This window comes from Rhinoderma darwinii, chromosome 6, assembly GCF_050947455.1.
Source record: "Rhinoderma darwinii isolate aRhiDar2 chromosome 6, aRhiDar2.hap1, whole genome shotgun sequence".
Taxonomy (NCBI): Eukaryota; Metazoa; Chordata; class Amphibia; order Anura; family Rhinodermatidae; genus Rhinoderma; species Rhinoderma darwinii.
Window position 1 is genome coordinate 56,830,109 of NC_134692.1, and position 22,030 is coordinate 56,852,138.

At 40.4% G+C, this 22,030-nt stretch overlaps 1 protein-coding gene across 27 annotated transcripts in view; it reads left to right on the forward strand.

Moving 5' to 3' along the window:
* ABI2 (abl interactor 2) overlaps positions 1–19,817 on the forward strand; it is a 104,408-nt gene extending 84,591 nt beyond the window's left edge. For 14 of the 27 annotated variants that reach the window (XM_075829805.1, XM_075829817.1, XM_075829804.1 and 11 more), the window contains 3 exons: positions 15,529–15,615; positions 16,510–16,680; positions 19,475–19,817. In XM_075829805.1, the coding sequence (XP_075685920.1) occupies positions 15,529–15,615; positions 16,510–16,680; positions 19,475–19,650 (434 nt within the window). In that variant the 3' untranslated portion in view covers positions 19,651–19,817. Of the gene's footprint in view, positions 1–2,001; positions 2,107–15,528; positions 15,616–16,509; positions 16,681–19,474 lie in introns of all 27 variants that reach the window. The other 13 variants (XM_075829802.1, XM_075829813.1, XM_075829808.1 and 10 more) reach the window with 1 other exon arrangement.
* The last annotated feature ends 2,213 nt before the right edge of the window (positions 19,818–22,030 follow it).

The following is a 22,030-nucleotide window of genomic DNA, read 5'->3' on the forward strand; positions in this document are numbered from 1 at the left end:
GGACAGGGAGTCTGGTCAGGGTTGAGGGAAAGATGAATGGATCAAAGTACAGAGATATTCTTAATGAAAACCTGATAGTGTGTTCTGGGCCGAAGGTTCACTTTCCAATAAGACAATGACCCTAAGCACACAGCCAAGACAACACTGGGGTGGCTTAGGTACAACTCTGTGAATGCCCTTGAGAGGCCCAGCCGGAGCCCTGACTTGAACCCAAACGAACATCTCTGGAGAGACCTGAAAATTGCTGTCCACCGACTGTTCGTATCCAACCTGACAAAGCTTGAGAGGATCTACAAAGAAGAATGGCAGAAAATCCCCAAATCCAGGTGTGCAAACCTTGTGGCATCATACCCAAGAAGACTGGGGGCTGTTATCACTGCCAAAGGTGCTTCAACGAAGTGCTGAGTAAAGGGTGTGAATACTTATGTCAATGCAAAGATTACTAATATTCTGTATTCACTTTGTCATTATGGGGTATTGAGTGCAGACTGATTGGGGAAAACGTGATTTTTTTTTTTTATCTTTAGCACAAGATCTGAATATAACAACAAAATGTGAAAAACTTGGAAGGGTCTGAAGACTTTCTGAATGCACTGTATAAAGGGGAAGATGTCTCCTAGTCTGTGAAATGAAAAAGGATTGGGTTATTGATGGAGATTTTCCAACATGACAGATAATCTACCTGCATGATACACTATATGGACAAAAGTATTGGGACACCTTTTAGTCATTAAATTCAGGGGTTTCATTCAATCCTATTGCCAGAGCTGTATAAAATCAAGCACCTAGCCATGCAGTCTGCCTTTACAAACATTTGTGAATGAACAGGTCATTCTAAAGAGCTCACTGAACAAGAGCGTAGTAATAGGGTGTCACCATTGAAACATTATATTGAGTGCAGAATGATGGGGAGAACGTGAATTTTTTTTTTCTCATTTTGGCACAAATCCTCAATATAACAAAATGTGAAAACATTTCAAGGTTTTGAAGACTTTCCGAATGCATTGTAACTACAGTATTTATTTTTAATTAAAGTCACCCATGCATATTAGTAGGATCCACTGATGAGCCAATGTGTATAGACCCCCTGGTGTCCTGACTAGGTCTACTTGATCACAGCCCTCTGTACACTGTCGTGTGAAATTTTCTTCCAAACCACAGTCCTTAGGAATGTTTTGACCTTGAACCCTGCATGCAGACTGCACCACTATTACTATTCCTTTATCATTCCCATTCCTCTCCTTCTGACTTGCTGTCCTGTTGCCATATGTTCATTTATTTTTTATTTTTCAGTAAACGAAAATAGTAATAGTCTTGAATATAAACAGGCACATTGAATTGTTTCCTGATCCTTAATAGCAAAGCCTATACCATTATATTTAAGTGGCGGAAACCACTAGCTTATATTAGCGGCAGATGCCTATTGGAATGAATATGATTTAGTATTCACTATTTTTTTTTTTTTTCCTTTTTTGATTTTGGCCTTTGAATATCAGTGTAAGGTAATCTCTTACACAGGCTTTTCATGCTATTTGTTTTCTTTTATACTATATTTCGTTTTGCTTTTATTTTGTAAGATCCTATTCAAAAAGTTTTTATTAAACGCTTAACAGTGAAGTTCACATACTGAATGTCCACACTAACCTACTTTTTTAAGATAATTGGGGCTGATGTTCCTATAGAATTTGCTACGAAATGTTACTATGGGCTTGATTCACTAATGTGCTGTGTAGAGCCCCAGGTTCAGAATGTCTCAGTACCTTACTGTGTATATCTTCGACATTAGACCCCTTCATGTACGTCATGTCAGTGAATCAATCTCACATTGATAAAGAAGAGCTGTACACTTTAACAATTCCCTTTCTTGTTTTGCTTCATTTTAGGGTATCCTTCCACTACATTCTACATTTTCTGTCTGCCTTCTAAGTCTTGCTCTACCTTTGTTAACCCCTTTCTAGATCTCCGAATTCTCTAATATTACTCTAACTTTCTGGCTCACAGATAGACCACCTGTTCTTTTCTGTGGAATGCTTGTCAGACTGGTAAGCAAAAGGGACATGAAGCAGCCAGCAATTGCAAGAAATGTGAGGGTGAAAAAAGTGCTAGGTCAGTACGATTTATTGACCAGTCATATGAAATACTAGTGTGATCTCAAATAAGTTAAAGTTTTATGTCACTGCTTTCTTTGCTGGTAAAAACATAACCATAAAAATAATCTAAAAAAAAATTACCAAATGCGTATGCAACAAGTTGAGCACATGATACGCGGTATGTGTGACTAGATCAGCCTGTGTAGGAGTTGTACTACGCGAGCTGAACCAAGCAAGAAGAGGCTGCTGCTTCTGAATGTGGAAATTGCAGCTTTATATTCAAGAGTCTTCAGTCCACAATAAACCATATACTGCAACCTACTGACATCAGCCCTGGTTATTGTTATATTTCCTTTGGTCCAGGTTCAGAATGATTACTGAAGCATAGGATTATGTTAGGGTAGCTGTTGGTAAATCCGAAAACAAAGTTTGGGTTTTTGAATAGTTGTCATGCTGAGTTTTTTTTTTTTAGAGAAGTTAATGCCACATACACAAGCAGATTTGGTGTGGTGTTAAAGGGGAACTAAATAGTCCGGATACGAAGGAACATAGTGTTGAAGATATTTCAATATCCGGATTGACTATTTATAGAGTCTGCGTAGTGCTAAAACGATATATCTTAAAGGGGTTAAAGGGGCCAAAAATAGCATTGCATTAATATTTTTATGTAAAAAGAAGTCACTAATGTACTTTCATTTAAAATTCGGTACTAAATCGTGCAGTTCAAATCCGGTGAATTGTTCCCGGAAGTCCTGGAGCTTTTCTAATCTTGATGACGCGCCGACACGGCCCCACGTCACTGAGGGCTTGCTTCTTGTGTGGTGTGTGTCGGCGTATTATCGATGGCATGACCGCAAGGGCCTGTCGCATTTCCTATTGCTGGAGTCCCTGAGCAAAGAATCGGCTAGAGCTTTGCTCGGGACTCCAGCACTGCTCCCGACATTTGGTCAGTGACTTCAGGGGTTTCTGATCGCTGGAGCCCCCGAGCAGAGCATCAGTTGATGCTCTGCTTGGGAACTTCGGCACTGCTGCCAACGTCACTGTCCATATATTGACATTGGCAGCACTACTGGAGTCCCTGAGCAGAGCATCAGCTGATGCTCTGCCCGGGGACTCAATCACTGCTCCCAATGTCACTGTCCATATATGTTTTAACTGCACAATTTTAGTACCGAATTGCAAATTAAAGTACATTAGTAAGTGATTCATGCAATGTATTTTTTGCAACTTTTGGTCCCCGGATAACCCCTTTTAAGTCCCTGCAGCTTTAGAAACCTAAAGGAACAAATAACCTGATCTTCATGTAAACCTGTCTCTGTTAAGGATGTATAAATGACGTATAAATTACTACAAAACATTTAAACCTAGTTGCTATGCCCTGAGGAATGGGGCTGTTTTCTGGCTTAGACACGAATAGATTTCAGCAAATCTGTTAACTGTTGGATTATTCAGTATGGGTTGCAAAAGTATTCCAATAATGGGATTGTCTCACTAAAACAACCCTTGTCATAAAGAAGCCAGCCATGCATTTCCCCTGCAGGGGACATGTAGCATTGAATGCCAGCCATTAAAATGAATGACCGTCCATGTAATTCATGGACGCACCAGGTCTGCCAGAGCAGGAGCTGTTTTGGTACAGCAGGTGCAATTCTAATGTCCAATATATTTATAGAAGTTTTAACATAATGGTACTATTCAGGGCTTTAGGGGCTTCCCTCTACTATTTTTCTACTGTCCCCTTTATAAATAGAAGTCAGTGCAGTTCATGAACGGTCACGGGTCTGTCTTCTGAAACTCACATTAGATGGCGGCCATTACAAAGAGTGGCCGACCATGTAGTGCATAGTTGAGCTGGGTCTGCCTCGTCGACTCTGTTGTGTTTATTAGGGGGATCCTTGTCTGATGTCCATATGCTCTAGTAGGACATATGGATCATGGTTTTCTTTGAAACTATGACATTTTAAGGGCCATCAAAATCCACTGCATCTTTAAGTACCCTAACTTTACACCATTTTGACAGTGTACACTCAATACCTTAATGTAGCAGTAAATGGTTATGGCTTTGTGCCCACACATTGGTGACATCAATTAAGGAATTGTGTTTAAACAGCAATAATTGAACACGTAGAGAAACAACGTGGTATGGTACACAAGTACCCTGAATAATATGTGTTTTAGTGCCACATGATGTGGTATCTTGCTACAGATTGTCCTTGCGTTAGTAGTACCCATATAGTTCTTCTGGTTCCACAATTCTATCCATACAGCCGCATACACATAACTAGTTTCTGTAGGCATATTCGGTAATCTGAATAAAGCAAATCATCCCCAGCACCACCACATAGTATTAAAACGAATGAGATGGCATTATTATGGATTAGCAGAATATCAGAATGTCTTCTATCCTATAACTATAAACTGACAAATTAAGGAATTTTGCTCCCTGGTGAAACAATTTTGTTTCTGCTTGTTGCTTTCTTCTGACAGCTGTCTTTACGAATTTGGTTTTTACCTGCTTATTTCTTACTCCAGGCACTCATTTTTAGTCTACCCTCGGACAGTTTAATACATCTTGTAGTGAAAACCCACTTCCATCTTCATTGTGCTGTATGCAGAAACGCTCTGTATAGAAACAAGCACATTTTGCAGAACCGCAGGAGTGCAGATTTTGAAACACAAGGGACCTAGGAGGTGTCTGAAGGAACCGTGTGCTCATAGTTTTTCTTCATAGTTGGTTAGGTTTGCTAAAATTGACTTCTGTAGGTAAAGTGTTGTAGTAGCCTGGATGTGCAACTTTATTTACTAGAGATATGCAATTTAGATTTACGTTTTGTTTTTTTTTTTTAAGGAATTTGGTTCACAACGTACAGTGCTCAGCAAAAGTATTAACCCCCCCCCCCTCTTTGTGTTACTGTTTTGTTGCATTACAACCTGGAATTGAGATGGATTTTAAATTTGACCTTATGTAATGGACCTGATAAAATACAGTAGTATAAATTGTTACAGTGGAGTGAACAAAAAATACCTTTTTTAAAAAAACAAAACCGTGTAAATATACCTGTTCTGAAAGACACCAGGGTCTGCAGCACCACTAAACATGAAGCCCAAGGAGTTCACCAAACAGGTCAGAGACAAAGTTGAGAAGTGTAGATTTGAGTTTGGTTATAAAAAAAATAAAAATATCCCAAACTTTGAACATCCCACCAAGCACCATTTAATCCTTTGACAAAATTAAAAGGAATATGGCACAACTACAAACCTGACCAGAGAAGGCCGCAAACCTGACCAGAGAAGGCCGCAAACCTGACCAGAGAAGGCCGCAAACCTGACCAGAGAAGGCCGCAAACCTGACCAGAGAAGGCCGCAAACCTGACCAGAGAAGGCCGCAAACCAAAACTCACACACCGGGCAAGGAGAGAATTAATCAGAGATTCAACAAAGACTGCAACTATTAGACAGAAGGAGATCCAAAGATCCACAGTAGAGATGGGAATATCTGTTCATATGACCACTATAAGCCGTACACTACACAGAGTTCGGCTTTATGGAAAAATTGCCAGGGAAAAAAAGCCATTGCTTAAAGAGGCTCTGTCACCAGATTTTGCAACCCCTATCTGCTATTGTAGCAGATAGGCGCTGCAATGTAGATTACAGTAACGTTTTTATTTTTAAAAAACGAGCATTTTTGGCCAAGTTATGACCATTTTTGTAGTTATGCAAATGAGGCTTGCAAAAGTCCAAGTGGGTGTGTTTAAAAGTAAAAGTCCAAGTGGGCGTGTATTATGTGCGTACATCGGGGCGTTTTTAATACTTTCACTAGCTGGGCGCTCTGAGGAGAAGTAACATCCTCTTCTCTTCAGAACGCCCAGCTTCTGACAGTGCAGATCTGTGACGTCACTCACAGGTCCTGCATCGTGACGGCCACATAGGCACCAGAGGCTACAGTTGATTCTGCAGCAGCATCAGCGTTTGCAGGTAAGATCGACTTACCTGCAAACGCTGATGCTGCTGCAGAATCAACTGTAGCCGATGTGGCCGTCACGATGCAGGACCTGTGAGTGACGTCACAGATCTGCACTGTCAGAAGCTGGGCGTTCTGAAGAGAAGAGGATGTTACTTCTCTTCAGAGCGCCCAGCTAGTGAAAGTATTAAAAACGCCCCGATGTACGCACATAATACACGCCCACTTGGACTTTTACTTTTAAACACACCCACTTGGACTTTTGCAAGCCTCATTTGCATAACTACAAAAATGGTCATAACTTGGCCAAAAATGCTCGTTTTTTAAAAATAAAAACGTTACTGTTTTCTACATTGCAGCGCCTATCTGCTGCAATAGCAGATAGGGGTTGCAAAATCTGGTGACAGAGCCTCTTTAAAGAAAAATACAAACACATTTTGAGATCACCAAACCGCATGGGACAGGCTCCCCAAACACATGGAAGAACGTTCTCTGGTCAGATGAGACCAAAATTAAACTTTTTGTCCATCATGGGAAACACTGTGTGTGGTGCAAAACCAACACTACCCATCACCCTAAGAACACAGTTCACACAGTGAAGCAAGGACTAGAAAACTGGTTAGGATTGTAGGAAAAATGGATGACCATAAATACAGGCACATTCTTATGGAAAACCTGTTTGTCTGCCAGACATTTGAGATTGAGATGGTGGTTCACCTTCCAGGAACATACTGTTAAAGCTACATTGAAGTGGTTTCAGGGGAAACTTAAATGTCTTGGAATGACTTAGTCAAAGCCCAGACCACCATCCAATTGACAATCTGTGGCATGACTTGAAGACTGTTGTACACCAACGCAATCCATCTAACTTGTAGGTGTTCTGCCTGGAAGAGTGAACAAAAATCCCAGTGTCTAGATGTGCTGAGCTAATAGAGTCATACCCCAAGAGACACATCTGTAAATGCAGCAAAAGGTTACTCCACAAAATATTGACTTTCAGGGGGGGGGGGGGGGGTGTGAATACTTATGCACATTAAATGTCTGTTGTTTTTTTTGGTCTTAATTATAGTTTGTGTCACACTAAAAATATTTTGTACCTTCAAAGTGGTAGGCATATTGTTTAGAGCAAACAGTGCAAAACCCCCAAAAATTTGTTTTGATTTTAGGTTGTAAAACAACAAAACGGGAAAAACATTCCAAAGGGGTAAATACTTTTGCAAGGCACTGTAGACGCCAGCTGTTAGGACAGGCTCTTTACATTTTATAGATGTTCTAATAGTGCTGAACTAGCTTTGGCTTACTACTTTACTTGATACGTACTTTGGAATCCCCTATTCTTGCGAGCCACTCCTTAGGATCTAGGCCAGCATCAAAGCATATGTGAAAACATGTCCACGCTCAGACACTTTTAATTAGAATTATGGGAAAAACCGCATCCTTGATGTATTGTGTTAGTGTGTCTGTCAAGAGTCGTATACTTTTTTAGCTGGTATGCGCTGAGCTTAGCGCAGAGAAGAGGAGCATCACAGCGGTGTATGTAGAAGACATGGAGCGAGTATAGTAAGTGACGCACTGTGGCTGCTATCACTTTTATGGAGGCACAGGGACTTTTAAAAAATATCATAAATCCTTTTCTAGTTGTGCAATCTTGTTTAGCAAAAGGGAAGTAAAGGTTTATTTTACACTAGTTCTGGCTTTAAAAATAACTGTACAAATGAATCATAAGTTGGGCTAGCACTGGCAGGTCACAGATCTTAATCGTGTTTCTTGCGAAATCCTATATTTACTTCCATGTTTGATGTTGTCCTCATGTCTGCAGATAGAGGAAATGCTAATGGAGCATGTTTTAGAAGGTTTTTTTTATGGAATGCCTAATTCGCTAATCTGATGGTGTCCCTCCATCCCAAGTCTGTTCTGCCATTGAATCATATTTTTTTTTGCATTATCACAAAAATAGTCTGATTAAGAGATTATCCATATTGTATTTATTTCCTCCATTGAGGTTCTGGAAAGTGGCAGTGAACAAGGTCGGGTATAACATTGTATTGTTCACTAGCATGCATTGTTGGGTGGTTTTGTGCACATCACTCAAACGTTTGCCTGATGGCTGCTATAGTCATCCTTAATGTGTACACCACTGTTCATATGTAATATTTATGATGCAATATTTTTGCATTCATTTATTTTTCTAATAAAGTGCCAACATATTTTGCAGCACTGCACAGAAGTTGTCATAACTCTCACTGTCCTCAGTGGGGCTCACAATATACAGTCCCTTTTTGTATGTTTCTGGAGTATGGGAGGAAACTCCTAAAAACACGGGGAGAACATACAAACTTCATGCAGATGTTCTCCTTGGTCACAATCGAACACAGGATTTCAGTGCTGACCACTGGGCCGCCGTGCATGTTCTTTCTAAGGAATGGCATTAAAGAAAGTGATCGGCGTAGTTCTTATAGTAGGCATGTATTTAAAAAGGTTTTATGTAGTGAATTCAGCAATAGGCTACATCAGACCTCCCATAAGTTTGGTGATCTCTCTTGGAGCAGTTATGTTTTAAAACTTCAATCTGGAGCACTCGGGGAGTGATCCCAACCTGCACTATATCTTACAGTGCTGTATTGCAAAATTGTTTCAACTTGGATTATATGCCTTTTGGAAATGCAAACTGCCAAGTCAACACCATGAACTCTGTCATGTGCCTCAAACCATTTCTGAATAATTGTTGCAGTGAGGCAGGGTGCATTATTCTGTTGAGAGGCCACCAACTCTCACTGGGAAATACTATTACCAACATTGGGTGTACTTGGTCTACAGCACTGTTTAGGTAGGTGGTACGTGTCAAAGTAACAGCCGCATGAATGCTAGGACCCATGGAATATTGTCCAGAGCATCACACTCCTGCCTTCTTCCCATAGTGAATCCTGGTGCCATCTCTTTCCCAGGTAAGCGACGTACACGCACCTGGCCGTCTACGTCATGTCAAAGAAAACATGGTTTATCAGATCAGGCCACCTTATTCTGATACTCGTGTGCTTTTGTACGTTTTTAGCAGTGGACTAGGGTCAGAATGGGCACTCTGATATACCTTATATGTGGTGAGTTGCGATGCACTGTCTTCTGACAACTCTTATATCTAGCATTCACTTTTTTTTTTTAGCAATTTGCTACAGTAGCCCTTCTGCGGGATCGGACCAGACGTCTAACCTTCGCTCCTCAAGCGCATCAATGGGCCTTGAGCACCCATGACCCTGTTTCTGGTAGGGACTAACCACTGCATATGAGGAGCTGCTGCTCCCTGGTAAATGGCACTCCGATCATTAGGCTTACCTATATTTTCTGATCCCAACACATCAACTTCAAGAACTGACTGATCACTTTCTGCCTAGTAGCTCCCACCCATTGAACTGATACCATTGTTATGAGAGAACCTGTGTGTGTGCTTGTGTGTTTCACACCAACCAATCATTCTTGAGTCTTAACAGATTTGTCAGTAACCAGGCTTTCTGTGCCTTTATTTAATTGGCAAATCACCTGTGAAGCCCATGCTTCCAATCTCCTCTCCTTACGGCTGGGTTGACACTGTGCGTGCATTTTTGTTGCGTCTTTAGCATGCATTTTCTTGTTTTGGTAGATAAACTCTCATGTCTCTCAATGGGAGCTCATCAACCGAAACAAAAATGTATGCTGAAAAGGCAAAAAAAAACAAAAAACAATGTGAACCCAGCCTTATTGTTCATTTTTTTGTTCATTTTTTTCTCCCTGCATTTCAGTTATACAGCTCCCAGTAGAAAAAGAGAAAAAAAAAACCTTACGGAGAATCTATAAAAGCTGGTGCTTAAGAGTGTTGAAATAAAAATGTGTCAAATTTGTTAAGAGGTGCACACCTCTTAATAACTTTGCTGCATGTTTGGCTGTCAGAATATGAGATCTGTTGAAAATGCCTGAGTATAATCAGAGGTTCCAGCCAATGTTGTTTCTGCGCCAAAGCTCAGGGAATTCTTCATTGGGGAATTCCCTGCAAGACAACCTACCACTGGTAAGTGACATGACAACCAAGAGAGTATGGAGTTTGTATGCATACACGGGGCATGCTGCTGCCTGGAGCTTATTGCAATAGCAGACATTGGCACTCAAGGATTTATTTTCAAGTTCACTTCACTCTGCACCCAAAAGTTGTCAATTTACCTGCAATAACTACGACAGAAGCGACACTGGAACGAATTATATCCACTACCAGATGGGGAAACTGATTACGTTCAAGTATTTAAAATTGAAATCTACACCTGTTATGAGCAGGTGTAGATTTGCGCCATGGCCTTCGGTAATTTGGTGAATTATGGTAAATCTGTTGGTCTGCGAGAAGTAACACCAACTTCTACTAATCCCACCCACTTTCCTACAAAAGCGTAAAACTGCAAAAAAGTTGCAAATAGGGTGTGCGCCATAATTTGCGACTTTTCAAAGCTAGAAAACTAGTGTAAAGCCATTCATCAAATCCCCTCTTAAAATTTGTATTTTTAAAGAGACTCTGTCACCACATTATAAGTGCCCTTTCTCCTACATAAGGAGTTGGGCGCTATAATGTAGGTGACAGCAGTGCTTTCTATTTACAAAAACGATCTATTTTCACCACTTTATTAGCGATTTTAGATTTATGCTAATGAGTTTCTTAATGCCCAAGTGGTCGTGTTTTTACTTTAGACCAAGTGGGCGTTGTACAGGGGAGTGTATGACGCTGACCAATCAGCATCATGCACTCCTCTCCATTCATTTAGGCAGCGCATAGGGATCCTTTTAGATCAGTATGTGCTGTCTTATACGAAGACATTAACGATACTGAAGTGTTTAGACAGTGAATAGACATTCCACGGGATGTCTATGCACAATCCCTGTACTTCGTTACTGTTTCTGTGGTAGTTACAGCAGAGCAAGCGTAATCTCGCGTTCCATCGGAGGTTTCTGTCAGAACGGGACCCTGAGCAGACACAAACTGACACCGACGGAAACCAGAGGTTTCCATCAACTTTGATTTCAATGGTGATGGTGGCGGTGGTTTCAGTTTGTGTCTGGTGTGCACCGGACATGTCGTTTTGCTGGAAGCAATAGCGTAGTAGACTACGCTATTACTTCCGGCAAAACGACGGGTCCGGTGCACAAAAGAGACAAACGGAAACTACGGGCACCGGCTCAGTCACCATTGAAATCAATGGTAATGGAAACGGAAACCTCTGGTTTCCGTCGGTGTCTGTTTGTGTCTGCTCAGGGTCCCGTTCTGACGGAAACCTCCGAATGGAACGTCAGAACGGGACCCGAACGCAGATGTGAACAGAGCCTAAGTTTGTCCTTTGATGGCATTTTGCTTTCAATACCACATTGCGTTACTCAAAACTGAGTGATCTTGGTCTCCTCTTGCTCTTTTTAATGTGACTGTGAACTGTGATTATATCCTTGTTACTAAAATAGTAAAAATTGTGCCAAATGTAAACGCTATGTTTCCAAATTCAGAAAATTCAAACAAGTAATTTCAAAACTCACTTTTGTAGACCAGGCACACTTTTTTTTTTTTATTTATTTATTTTTTCTCCCCCTCCATTTTTGCACTTGCTGCCCTGTCTCTGGAGAAAAAAAATTTCTGCTTACAATAACCAGATTGGTTTAGACTTAAAATTCATGGGGTACCCTGCATAGTTTTTATTTTCACACGTTATATATTTAAACAAAAAGTTTTTTCTTTAGTAGCATAACTATATTGCCACTTTTATTTATTTATTTATTATTATTATTTGGTAAAGCCTCCCATGATGAGAATTTATTGCAATAAGCTGCTTTCTGCAATTTGTTTTTTTCACTGAAACAATAGCATAGTGTACGCCGCTATCTCTTCAGTAAAGATACGGAAACCTGGAGGAACAGAAGAAAACAAACATTGGAACAAAAAAAAAGAAAAAACCATTTGAAATCAATGGTGATGCAAACGGAAACTATACTTTCGGAAGCCCAACGCTGATGTGAACACGCCCTAACAAGGCGGCTACTTTGCCAAAAGATGGACATTTCTTTAGCATTATTTTAAATATTTTATCATTTTGACCTATTGTTTTTGGAAGAATACTCTATTCCTAGTAAAGCAACAACTATGCGTGTTCTATATAAAAAAATAATTCTCCTAAAATAAATACTTAAAATCACCCGTTTGGTCTTCAAAAATTTTAGGAGATATTTGCTCATTTTCTTGAGGGTGTCAATAATTCTGACCTGTCTCTCTTTTGGGTAATCACGTAATTATACAAAGAAGTAGTATTGAAGGTTGTCACTTATTTCCGTGTATGTTCGGATACAGTACCTTTATTGCATTGAAGATATTTTCCAAAGCTCCTACTTGCATTTTTCCGAATGATAGACATTTCATAGCCTTGGCATCTTAGAACATGCGTGAGAACTGTAGTACGTGCTCACTGTGTGTTTAAAGGCTTTGATGTATGCAGTTCAATTATGGCCATGGGTGAGATCTTCCAGCAGCAGAAATGGAGATAGGCTGTCAATCAAAGAATAGGTGGGAAGGACTTCTGATCAGGACTATCTTCAGGCTCACCCTTTTGAAATAAAAATGACAACCTCCTCTTTGTACTAGATGCTTCCGGCTAGATACCTATTCTGAACTGATAGATCTGCTTTAGATTATTAATGCTAAATGTGATATGAATGACTGAATGATGGGAAGATTGTTATTTAGATAAGGAAATTTTATCCTTTTTTTTTTTTCTTCTCTCTGATTCTTGGTTTGCGATCAGAAGAAAATCTGGTTGCCTTTTGAATTAATTAATGCAGAAGGTTTTTTATCACTTTTGTTAAACCAAATTTGTTTTCCTCTGTTTTTGGTAGCCAGATTCTCATCCTATTATGTTAGTTAAAAGGTCACGTGACTTGGTACTATTACAGACACATATTCTTCTGTCTGCTCTGTTGTGGGGGCCTACTACTAACTTACCTGACTGTTAGGAGCTTCTGTCGCAGAGTCCGTGAAAAACTATGGACACCATGACTAAAACCCGACGTAACCCATTAAAGTCAGTGGAGGGAGTATATTAACAGGTTTACGCCATTTTCTAACGTGTAAAAGTCACAAATTTGGTTGCACGTCATAGTTGTGCTAAAATATGCAACTCTTCTTGCCACTTTCCAAAAGTGGCAATAAAAAGGGGCTGGGACTTAGCCATAAGGTGCGGGGCCTTCAGCAGAACAGATTTATCCTCCTTTACACCAGAATGGGGCATAAATGATGGTGCAAATTTACACCTGCTCATAGCCGGTGTAGATTTGCATTTCTGTTGCACGAACAGCCAAAGATGTGTACATTAGGTTAAAGACTGATTTACACGAGCGTGTGCGTTTTGCGCGCGCAAAAAACGCAGCTTTTTGCTCGCGCAAAAGGTACTTAACAGCTCCGTGTGTAATCGCCGTATGATGCGTGGCTGCGTGATTTTCGCGCAGCCGCCATCATTATGACACACTGTAAACAAAAGCATGTGGTGCTTTTCTGTTTTCATTCATACTTTTTACTGCTGTTGCGCGAATCACGCACGTCACACGGAAGTGCTTCCATGTGCTGCGCGTGATTTTCACGCACCCATTGACTTCAATGGGTGCGTGATGCGCGAACAACGCACAAATATAGGACATGTCGTGAGTTTTACGCAGCGGACAAACGCTGCGTAAAAATCACGGACAGTCTGCACGGCCCCATAGACTAACATAGGTCCGTGCGACACACGTGAATATCACACGCGGTGCACAGACTTATTACACGTTCGTCTAAATAAGCCCTAAGACTGGTGTTTGACATGCCAGTCCTAAAATATTTTCCCCAATGGGTTCCGTCGGGCACCATTGGTGTTCGTCATATGACAGATCCAGCACTTCCGGTATTTTCTTTGGACCAGAACAATAGAAAGATTTAGCTCAGATGTGAGCAAAGCGGTATTGTGCCCCTATTCTAGCATAGTCCATGCACATTTAAATCGGGCATTTCAGAATAGCGTTACATGTCCACGTGCAGGCAACAAACAGAAAAAGTAGGTGCCCGTGCTGAGAATATCATTGGACAATAGGTTTAAACATGTACATTTATACTTTTTAGGTGTTGCCTATAGCAACCAGTCATATCCCAGCTGTTATGTTTCCATTGCAGGTGCTTTGGATCAGGTTGCTATTGGGATCTCCTCTACATTTTCTCTGCACTAGTTTTTATTAATGAGATCGCAACCGAACATTTTTTAGCAAGGAACTAACCGTTTACATAGAATTGGTTGGGGAACAGCAATCATCCTCCTTGCGCTACTGTTTGTAAAATATTGCAGGCAATACTGCAACATACTTCTGAGCAGACATTAGGGCTGTATATCAAAACTGAAGGGAAAAAGTAGCCTTGTTGCCCATATCAACCATAGTTCATGTTACTTTTTCCACTAGAAGTTAGAATAAAATTTAACTTTTATGTGAAACTCGGTCGCTCTTTCTCTAAAACAGTTTTGATACCTAAATCCATTTGTGTTTACTTGTGTACCCTAGAATGCAGATTGCCATTTGAGAGCCTCTAACAGTCCTTGAGCTAACCAGGCCAAGCCAGAAATGGCCTCAAAATACTTAAATAATTGCTTGCATTTTCTTCAAATCCATAGAAGTAATAGTAGTAGTTTGAAGCGGGTTTCCTATCCATTACTAAAGAAGCTTTTGGCCGGTTACTAGGACTGTACTGCAGGGTCTCATTGTAACCGTGACTTTATTTATAGATGTTCTGTTTGCCTTCGCTGTCCACTAAACAAAGTAGTCTGAATAATTTGTTTTATTGCTTGTTTTTGTTACAATGGTGTAGGCTATGATACTGAAATGGGATTATATATAACTGATGCATTTTATGCATCAATTCAAGACTCCACCCTGCAGTACGGACACTGTTAAAGGGATTTTCTCATGAAGACAACACCTTTTTTTTAAAAAGCAGGCACGGCCAGCCACACAAATTCCAAATGAATGCTCGGCTGTGTAATGCAGGGACGTGCCATGTCTGCCAGAGTGAGAGCTGTATTGACACGTGACCCCCCCCCCCTACTCTGACGTCCAAATGCCAAAATAAGACACATGGGCAGGGGTTGAAAAATAAACAATGGGTAATGTACTTTATTCTACAAATAATAATAACCGCGTACCAGGCTGCAATTCCTGTAAGGTAACCTAGCGAACACTGTTGAAGTAGTCAAGGATTAGAAAAAAATTGGTGATTTTATTCCAGAAAGAGTGCCACTCTTGTCCATTGGCTGTGTGTGGTATTGCAGCCATTTTTTCTATTCCTGATCAACCCCTTCTAGTTTACATCTGTAATGTAAGGATTGTAAAATGTATTATTATTATTATATATTATGTGCGTGTGTGTTCTATTTAGGTTAAATAGTAAAATAGTTTCTCCTTTCCTCGCAGTATCACATGCTCCTCCACCCCCTTCTATACTACAGGTAACTCCACAGTTACCTCTGATGGGATTCGTGGCTAGAGTTCAAGAAAATAGTAAGTTTGTTACTCTCTCTCTAACCAGTCATTTTTTTTATTTCCACTTTTACTTTGTGTGTAAAAAAAACATACAACCACAGGAGTGATCTGTACTGAGATGTTTTATATTTTGTATATTTGGATGTGTTCTTTTTCAGGCTTCTATTTTTTGCTGTGCTTAAGGCTGGGGCTAGACCTAGACTTTTGTAGTGAGCGATTAAATTGCTGTCCAAAGGAATGAATTAGGCTAGGGATATTTATCTCACTCCATAGGAATGCATTGAGTAGCTTGAAAATCTCTTCAAATCGCTTCAGTGAAGAGATTTGCTAGCAATTTAATTTTCATCGCTACATGCTGGGATTTTAGAGCTATACACTTGTCTGGAGCGAATTTGAAGAGATTTTCAAACTACTCAATGCATTTCTATGGACAACGATTTATCGCAGCAATTTTTTTAATGTGAGATAAATACAATGTGTGTAGCCCTTGTCTAATGCATTCCTATGGACAGCGATTTATCAATCACTACAGACAAATGTCTGTCTAGCCCCAACCTTATAACTGAAAATTAAATGTGAATTGTATTAAAAGGCTAAGTAGGATGAGAACCCTAAATATTTATTTGTAAATCAAATTAGAATAGAAGCCAAAATTTATTTCGTATGTTTGTTTTTTTTACTTTCAAAAGCATTACCTTCTAGTAGCACAGGAATGTCTTATTAACATCTGTTTAATTTATGCTATTTCTGAAAATTGCACTCCAGGTAACCAATATAGATTCAATTTCCTATTTTAATAAAAGCAAAGAGTGTTGTGTGCAGCAAGTACTATACCGGTTGAACCGCCGTTTACTTTTTGCTTTTTATACTTTTATTCTTGCATAATGTGTTTTAACATTTGTGCTTAACTAGTTTCGGAGACTCCACCTCCACCGCCTCCTGCAGAAGAACCTGTATTTGATGAATCTCCTCCGCCCCCACCTCCAGAAGACTATGAAGAGGAGGAAGCTGCAGTAGTAGAGTACAGTGACCCATATGCTGAAGAAGACCCACCTTGGGCACCAAGGACCTACTTAGAGAAGGGTATGCGAAAAGATTTCTGTTACATAGGTGGATTCAGCATTTATCTCCGATACACGGGGAACTATTAGACATTGCTTTTGTAATGTACTGATGTGCAGAGAAAAACTGACGGTGCTGCAGCGCTAGTTAATTCTTCAGAGGATTGTGGAGGTCCTGTCTGTCAGAGCCCCAACGATCTGGAATTAATGGAATATCCAATGATATTCTATCAATTCTTCTAGTGGGAAAACCAATTTAAGGATGCAGCCAATTATAGCCTCATTGATTTATGCTGCAAATTTGGGGTGTACACACACTCCTCTAGTGTCCTCACACAATCCCCCCTCCCTTCTTCTGGCTAGTGCCAGGAGAAGGAAGGGTTTGAATCTTCAAACCTCCTATACGGTGTGCCGCCATTTTCTGAGCGACTGCACAGTGTAGGAGGATTAGATACAGGGCTCAGCAGACAGTGTCACACGAACATAATACACATATCACATACACGAACACAAATTACCTGCGGTCTACGCTCCTATTCCTTGCGCCTGAACATATGGCCGGAAGCCGCTGCCGGAAGTCGTCCTCTTACTGTCCGGCAGCGGCTTCCGGTCCACATGAAAATGGCGCCGGATTTTGCTCTGCGAACAAGCTTTTTTTGGTCTGTGTTGGAGCGGCGCATGCGCCGTTCCCACACAGACGGCGTACGCTTCTGAGAATGGAACGGCTCCCGTTCGCATTCTCTATTGGGTTGTATGTGCCGTATTCCATCTCTGTATGTGTCGTTAATCTACACATACAGAGATGAAAAAAATATGCCAGCCCCCATAGAGAAGTAAAAGTAAGAACACAGTAAAAATTAGAATGTGACAACACTAATAAATAAAAGTTTTGTTTATATTTTATTAAAAGCAATATAATAAAAAAAAAAATCGACACCTTCCCTTTTAAAGGAGTTTTCCCATGAGGGACATTTATGACATATCCACAGGATGTCATAAATGTCAGATGCATGCGGGTCCCACCTTCGACCCGCATCTATCTCTACAACGGGGTCCCCTAAACCCCGTTCTAGCTTTTTGTGCTCATGCCGAGTCCCGGACACTTCCTGATTACGTGGTCGGCATTTACGTAAACGGCATAACTCGCTGCATTACTTTGTTTCCATAACTCCCATAGTCGTGAATGGCCGTTACGGAAGCAACGTAGCATGTGAGCTATGCTGTTTCTGTAACTGCTATTCATTTCTTTGAGAGTTACGGAAACAGCGTAGCTAAGTGAGTTATGCCGTTTCCGTAACTCCCGACCACGTAATCAGGAAGTGGCCGGGAGGCAGTGTGAGTACAAAAAGCTGGAACAGGGTTTAGGAGGCCCCATTCTAGAGATAGGTGGGACCCGCATCTATCTGACATTTATGATATCCTGTGGATATGTCATAAATGTCCCTTATGGGAAAACCCCTTTAAATGAGTTGGCCACTTTGTCTAATGTTAAAAAAAAATTGTGTGAGTTGAATATTTGCAGTGTACGAATATTCAATTTTTAGAGATTTGGTGCCGTGTTCTTTATTTGTGAAACCACACTCTCTTATTAGTCAAGTCCAGCTGCCAGGATGGAAAGGAGTTAAACTAGAGCATCAGTGTGATTGTTTATGCTAGGGAATATACAGTCCACTAATGTGCCAAACATGAAGGGGGCCCTGAAAGCATCCTAGATTTCACAACTCCTCAAAAACAGGAGTATGAGGCCGGGTTCCCACGTAGCTTAAACGCTGCAGAATTTATGCAATCGAATTGTGTGCGGAAATTCCGCAGCATTCAGGTTAGGTTTCCACAGTGCAGATTTTGCATGCGTTTTTTAGCCAAAACCAGGATTGGAACCTAAACGCATGCAAGATCTGCAGCAAATCTGCACGGTGGGAGCCCAATCTAACAGTAGCAGCAAAGTGGATGAGATTTAGAAAAGGTCATGCCTAAGCTGCAGGAAAAAAACGCAGCGTAAATGTTAATAAATTGAACCGCGGTGTTAAATTTAATTTCATTCAATGAGGATTCAAAACCTGCAATAGAAAGCCAAGTGTTGCGACTTTTGCGGCGTAATAGCAAAGATTACGCTTCAAAAATTGCAACCCGGAAAAAAAAAATCCTTACCCAGAACGCCCTCCTTCCTGTAGTCCGGCCTCCTGAGATGAAGTTTAATCCCGTGTAACCGCTGCAGCGTCACATGGCCTGCAACATCATCGTAGGAGTCCGGACTACGCGCAGAGAAGACAGAGGGGGTAAGTATGAGCTATTTCTTCCGCAGCAGAAATTGTACTGCGGATTCCAGGTAGGACACACTGTGTGATTTTTACGCAGCGTTTCCGACCTATGGAAACCCGGTCTAAGGCTTCATCACTTGATTCTTTTCAAAGCTGCTGAAGGGATCATGTGATACACCCACCTCTTGGTTCCATAGTCACATGGTGTAATTGCATCCACTAGTATAACTCTATTGGGCTATCCTACTGATCTCCTTGCTATAGGTTTGTTATATTTATTTCACTTTCACTCACACATTCCATTCGGTCATTAGAACATAAATCTAATATTATGTGACCTTACAGGAAGGCTGATATATGGTTCAATGTAGGTTTTGTGATTCACTTAATAAAAGCATGTTGATTAGGCAGGCAGATATTGAATAAGCACCTATTTATGATCATTCTATAAAAGACTTATCCTTTCAGGCTTCTCACTGTATCTTTAGTGTCCTATAAATGAATTAATCATTTAAAATACCTATGTAATACAATTATTTCTTTTTATTCCTTTTCTAGTTGTGGCAATTTACGATTATTCAAAAGATAAAGAAGACGAGCTTTCCTTTCAGGAAGGAGCCATCATATATGTCATTAAGAAGAATGACGATGGTTGGTATGAAGGAGTCATGAATGGGGTGACGGGGCTTTTCCCAGGCAACTATGTGGAGTCAATCATGCACTATTCTGAATGATGACCTAACAACAAACACGTTCCTGAACAGAACCATTGAGGCTTCCCAGACTTCCATGAGCCCCTGGGGGGCCACTTTATAAACTGAAGAGGATCATTGTCATTTGAGCCATTTCATTTTGTTCCTTTTTTGTTTCTGACCATTAAAAGAAATAGTGATACAAGTAATTTGATCGAATGTGATCTTCCTCCTGCTCCAGAGCAGTTCTAGTCATTTGACTTGTTGGATTCAGAATGTCTTAAAAAGAAATGAATGGGTCTATGACATTTATGAGCTCAACTTCACCCTTATTTCTCGTGACTTGGTCATGAATATGTATCGAAGAGATTTGATTTCTGCCAGTGTCAAGTATGTAGTGTATTAATTCTTACGTTTTGGCTTAATAGTTTCACTATAAACATTTGGGAGCTGAACAACCTTTTTGATTTTAAGCCTTCAGCTGTTAGGGGTGGATGCTGAGGTCAGTTGTGTTTACCTTGAGAACACCAAAGAGAACTTTTTACAACAGGAAGCCCAGGACGAGGGCCAAAAAAATCTCGTCCTCTGAGTTATCATAGCAAGAAAAATAACGCAGTTCTATTATATTAAAGGCTGATTTTGTTTTGGAAACCTAGATTTTAAAATTGGGAGTTAATTCATCTAGATGGAGCAACCCAAAGACTTGGAGTGATGGCCATTTATAATCGTGACCCCCAAACCTAAGCAAACTCTTTTAGTGTTTGAATAAGAACTACAAATGCAGTAAAATTCTTGTGATTAATTTGTGCCTGGTTATCCAGTATTAGGTTCACACGTAGGAAATTCTGCAGTGTGTGGATGAGTTTGTTCAAATCTCATTCACTTTGCTGCTACTGTAATACGCTGAAGAATTTCCACCCAGAAATTCTTCTGTATTTATGATATGTATGAACTTAGCCTTATGGATTGTGATGGACATAGGAAAGCAAATAATTATTACTTTTAAGGGGAAGAGGTCCTTCTGGAAGACATACAGTTATGTAAAATTAATGTGCAGCTCAGGATTAAATAAGAAACGATAAGATATGATATGTCACGTTGTGTTTTAATCCAATAGGGTATTCCAATTGGTCGCAGTTTTACGCTAATTAGAATTAGATTGTCAGGTAGCCGCTATTGAAGGCGTTTTTTCTCTGTTGTGGGAACCTGAATCTAACTAAATAAGTTCACTATTCACTTTTTAAGCACATGACCTAGCAGTTTCACCTTTTTTCATTGTGCCTCATGCCATTTCTTGTGGCGCCCCTGGTATTGTGTAAGAGACAATCGTAAAGATGTGCAAAAAAGACCTGCCAGTACTTGCTAGTGAGTTAACACTTGTACATTTTGCCAGTTGTTTGCGGTCTAGCACTGATCTCAGGAATCCTTTGCTTTTATCGATCTCTTCGGACTAAATTAATTGCAGATAGTGTTGGTGGCTGTAGAAGCTGGTATGTGTTGTGGAGTATTAAAAGGGTTTCTGGGTTTAGAAAAAAAACAAAACATTAATTTGCTATATATTGTTACGATCAAGTATCGTGCTGAATTATTTTTTATTTTACTGGTATCCTGGTTCCCATCGTGGAGATGTTTGTCTTTAGTTCCTGAAGCTTGGCGTGTCCGTAGCTTCAGTAATATGCTGAAAATGACGAATCTGGTCATGCCCTCTTCTCTGTTTATCTCCGTGTAACCTGCCTCGCTTGCTCCCTCTCAGTCTAGCTCCGGATAGACCGAATGAAGTGTAGCACATGCGCAGTTGATAGTGTCCGTGAGACAACTGGTCTGCTCACTGAGCAACTGTCGGAGCTACAGGGGCTTAAGCTCAGTAGTAGTAGTAATCCAGCCGAATGTACGGCACATGATTGATTGACATGTTCCACATTGGAAGAGTTACTTTGCCAAAAGAGTACACGTGGTGGATGTATGTGATGTCATCCATCACGAACAAGTAAGAAGAATCATAATCACATGACTGCAAATTGAAGAAAGACTTTGAGTAGGTTCACAGACAATTTTTATATTTACAGAAATGCCCTCCTAAGGAAAAAACAACAATTGGAAAGTCAGATGGATATTTTAAGTATCAACAATTATCACCTATCCACAGGATCACTTGACCACAATAAGGGTATGTTCACACGCACTGTTTTCAGACGTAATTTGGGGCGTTTTACTCCTCGAATTACACCTGAAAGAATGGCTCCATTACGCCTCCAAACATCTGCCCATGGCTTTCAATGGGTTTTACGATGTTCTGTTCCCACGAGGTGTAATTTTACGCGTCGCTGTCAAAAGACGGCACATAAAAAGACGCCCGCGTCAAAGAAGTACGTACATGTCACTTCTTGGGACGTTTTTGAAGGCGTTTTTCATGGACTCCATT